Below are 4,234 nucleotides of genomic sequence, written 5' to 3' on the forward strand. Positions count from 1 at the left end.
CTGGGTGACACACCGGACGGCAGGTCCCACAGGAGGGTGGAGGGAATAGCAGTGGTACCTCTTCCCGACTTGAAGGCCTTTCTCCTCCCCACCCTCCTTTCTTACAGTCCAGGACCGCAGCCAAGGGCGCTTTCGGGCATCAGTCTGGGAAAGAAGCCGGCCGGCCTTTCCTCTTGAGGCCTCGGTGGACCACAGGTCGAAGAGTAGGGAAGCCTGAGGAAGCTGCAGGGCCAGGGTGCAGCCTGATTCCCGCGGGCAATCAGTGACACCCTCCTCCTGAATCTATGTCACGTTCAGGATTCTGTAGAGCCAGACGTCTTCCGATGAATTTATTCCAGAGGGTCCTCACGCCCACTTGGTCCTCCTAGATCCCACATTTGGGCAACCTAAGCCGTAGGACTCGCAGCCCACCACCGCCTTAGTTTTAAACTCTGCCCCACAGCACAGAACCAAGTTGTCCCTTGAGGACTGACTGAAATTTTGGGGTGTACAGCCTTCCCAGTGCCCATCGGTTCTCCTAAACAGTAGTCGCTTCGCCCAAGTGCTGGCACCGATTACACATCTGATAGGGACACAAGCCCCAAGGTGTAGTGCCGCAGAGGGACAAGGGGTTAAATCAGATGATGAGAATGAGAACAGCCATGGACAGAGCAAGAGATCTCAGAAATAATCCGGAATTCAGGTATTGACTTCAGACACATTTTATTATAATCTTAATACAGTCTACATAAATTTGAACTTGTATTTATTTGGGTTCAGTTATAACATAGCATAATAAAAATCAAAGCACTGGTCCTCTGAAATAAAGCAGGCAATCACCATTCAATAAACACACTTGATTTATTTTGTATAAAAGGGTTAAGTTTACAACTAAACTTTTATAAAAAGTTTAGCATGAATAAGTACATCATTACACTTTTTATGCAGAAATATACATCTCTGCCACTATACAAGAAAACTCTAATTAAAGAGTTCACAAGGTTTCACTCAATATATATATATATTTATGTATAAATATATACACAGCATTCAGTAGGCTTACGTCAAAAAGGTAATTTCTGACCAAAAGACTTCATTTAAGTAACTGAATACTGAATCCTTCTGGTATTCACGCTCCACCTTTGAAAAAAGGCAAAGTCTGCTTAGATTGGGTAATTCCTTGTGATTTTAACGTTTTCGCTCCCCATGGTGGGAATAGTATATAAAGAAAACCTTCCAACTGCAGAAAGGGCATTTAAAGTCTTTTTCATAAATAACGAGTATCACAGTCCAGGACAGAGAACACCCTGGGAAGATGATCATTCTTAATTTTCCTTCCATTTGTTTTTCTTTTTAAAAAGGTCCATTCAATTTGTCCTCCTGGTGAAATGGTTGAAAAATAAGTTCAGCGCCTAAAAAGAGCCTGTGGATTTGTTGTTGCTGTTGTGCAAAAAAAAAAAAAAAAAAAAGTCATGAACACCTGCAAAAGATTGGGAGAGAAAGGCATGTTTAGGAGAATGTAACCCAAGGGCAGAGGCCGGCAGACTGGCGCCGAGGAAGCCACAGTTAGAACATTTAACCAAACACTGGGAGATTGGGCAAACCCTGGCGTCCAGATGCAGCACACACACTCGGCTTCAAGACAGCACAAATTAAACATGAAAATAGCAGAGACTCAAGGGAAAAACTTCCCAGCCCAATCTCCTATTTGGATCTCCAACAGCAGTGCTCACAGGCGCCAGTCTGCTTCTTGTAACAATTATTTGATTGAAAACAGCCCTTTAGTTAACAGATAGGGAAGTCTGGGATCCCAAAGCAGAGAGGCTAAGGCGCAGGGCAGCCGTCCTCAGCTAGTCCAGAGAGTCCCAGAGAAGAGCAGTTTTAGGGAAGGAGGATCACTGTGGAATTTGTGGCGATAAGATTAATTACAGCGGAGCTTAGTACCTCCTAGTACTGGAGAATAGTACTGGAGAACGCAGGGCACTGCCTGCCCTACAAAAGCCAATACACACACCGTGGCCACCTCACATTAAGTTCCTGGCATTTTTTTTTTTTCTTTTCTAAGGAAAATGTTTTGGGATCTTGAGGAAGCACAGCTACAAGCACCTTCGCATCTGGCGAGAAGAGGTAGTACACCTAACAGCGAAATAAGCATGTGTTTACTAAATCGAGCATCTTACGGGGACACAAGCAACCGGCGCAGGCAAATCACAAAAAACGCATGCATCTGTGCGCGCGCAGACACACACACACTAAGAGGCACAAGCAAACACTCACCATTTATTCAGCCACAAAGTGCTTTGCTGTCATTTGACATTAACTCAGAAGGGAATTCAGAAGCCTGGAGAAGAAAAGGATAAAAGGCACGAGGTTAGGCAATCTTAAGGAGAAAGGCCCTTTTTAAAATGATCATTATTAAAGTCCTCCACAGAACGGCAAGTTCCATTAAACACGTTTATGCTACAATTCAGACTCATGCGCTAACACGTCAGAACTTATTAGCGATTTCACAGCGGCTCGAGCTACAGCAGATTTTTAAGAAAATAAAGTTAATTGGCTCATATGTAAGTCCCCGTCTCGACAATGGACCTACTAGTGACAGCCCAGATGATCGCTGGAGTGTGGGGCGGCAGAAGGAGGGCATCAGGGGCAGGTCTTACCTGCAAGGACAGGATGCTGATGTCCGTGTTTAGGGTGGTCAGCGGCGTCCTGGACGCCTGGTTCTGTCCCGGTCTCTGGTGGTGCAGGCTAACAATAGTGGGGTGCGAGTCCAGGGCGATCTGCAGGTCCAAGATGTAGTCGATGACGTGCTGCAGGATTTCCATCTTGCTCACCTTCTTGTTCTGGGGGATGCTGGGCACCAGCTCCTTGAGCTTGGAGTAGCAGTCGTTCATGTTGTACAGCAGGCTCATGGGGTCGTCCACCGGGGTTTTGCTCCGGGAGATGCCCAGGTTGTGGTCCGACAGGCTGCTTTTCCTAACGGACCTCACCGGACTGAAGGCTTTCATGCTGACCGCAGAGGAAGGAAAGACCGGGAGGGAGCGCGCTGCCCTGGAGCTCAGGCCGCCGCCTGCTGAGCTGGCTGCGCTCGGCACCAGGCTCTGCTCAGAATGAAGCGCGAGCCCGGCGGGGCGGCTTTTATCCGCACTCGCCGGGGCCACACGATCGGTCTTTCCTTCGTCTCCATTGGTGGAAGGGGGAGCGTCCATCAGACCGAGCGGGCGCTCCCATTGGCGGGCGCGGAAGCGGGGCGAGCGCTCGGTCCTTCCGCGTTCGCAGCCAATCCCCGCGGGGTGGGAGGGGCGGGCGCGAGCCCAGCTGGGGTGGTAAATAGAGTACAGTAGACGCCGGGCGGGCGGGGACCCGCGTCCTCCTTCCCGTCCCAGGGCCCGGCCGGGCGCAGGTCTGGGTGTGCCCGACAAGCCCTTCACACCTTGGAAGGTTCAGCAGACCTGAAGTCGGGAGGACTCGGGCAGGGTCGGCACAGCCTAGGGAAGGAGGCTCGGTTCACTGCAGCCCACGGGATAGTGTCCCGAAAGAGCAGGCAGTGGAGAAAGAGAAAGCGCAAATAAGCGGGCCACCGAAAAGTCACATTTGTAGAGTGAGTTCCGCCTTTGAGATAAGGTAAAGCCTGTTTGAAAAAACACCCACGCATGCCTTCAAGGACGGGTTTACTGTGGGATTTTTGAAGCCGGAGCAACTGGGGACGCACTATTGGGAACTCAGTAAAATGAGCACTTACTGGAAACCAAGCCTAACCTTGCCCTGACCGCCGAGGAGCAGCGAGGGGCATGCTACTTACAGGGTTCTTTTCAAGAACGAGGCAGTACTATTATAATGATCCTATTAATCGGAAATCATTAGTAGAATTTGCATGTTGAAAGTACATTTACATACACTGCCCTTGAGAGACTGTGGGCCTATGCCCTTCAGTGTAGGTGGCAAAGTAATGTGATTAATTATGCACAAATCGTGATTTCTGGTGTCACATTCCAGCACCTACAGTATTTCTAAAGCTCTGTGACAGGTAGGTGCCTTAGCCATCCACGGACATCTTAACACTACTTTTAAAGAAAATTCTGACAGGTGTGAGGGATGGAATCTTCTGAGTACTGCTGCTGGATGGGGCTTCAGTGTGGGTTGGGCTGTAAATTCTTAATATATTCTTTCAGTCCAAATAAAAAGTGTGCAGAGCTCTTGATTCAAATACTTTAATTCGCACATAATTCTAGCTCAACTGAAGACCACAGTATAT

At 48.6% G+C, this 4,234-nt stretch overlaps 1 protein-coding gene across 2 annotated transcripts; it reads right to left on the reverse strand.

The window, feature by feature from the left end:
- Positions 1-685: 685 nt before the first annotated feature.
- ID2 (inhibitor of DNA binding 2) lies at positions 686-3,100 on the reverse strand. 2 transcript variants are annotated; one of them, XM_079111366.1, is made up of 3 exons: positions 2,640-3,100; positions 2,257-2,320; positions 686-1,419 (listed from the first exon to the last, which is right to left on the reverse strand). In XM_079111366.1, exons 1-2 carry the CDS (start codon positions 2,985-2,987, stop codon positions 2,264-2,266), a joined length of 405 nt encoding a protein of 134 aa, XP_078967492.1. In that variant the 5' UTR covers positions 2,988-3,100; the 3' UTR covers positions 686-1,419; positions 2,257-2,263. The 2 variants fall into 2 exon arrangements, with proteins under 2 accessions (XP_078967492.1, XP_078967493.1); XM_079111367.1 differs by having other exon boundaries at positions 686-1,459.
- Positions 3,101-4,234: the final 1,134 nt, after the last annotated feature.

Source organism: Sciurus vulgaris (genome assembly GCF_902686455.1).
Source record: "Sciurus vulgaris genome assembly, chromosome: 14".
Lineage (NCBI taxonomy): Eukaryota > Metazoa > Chordata > Mammalia > Rodentia > Sciuridae > Sciurus > Sciurus vulgaris.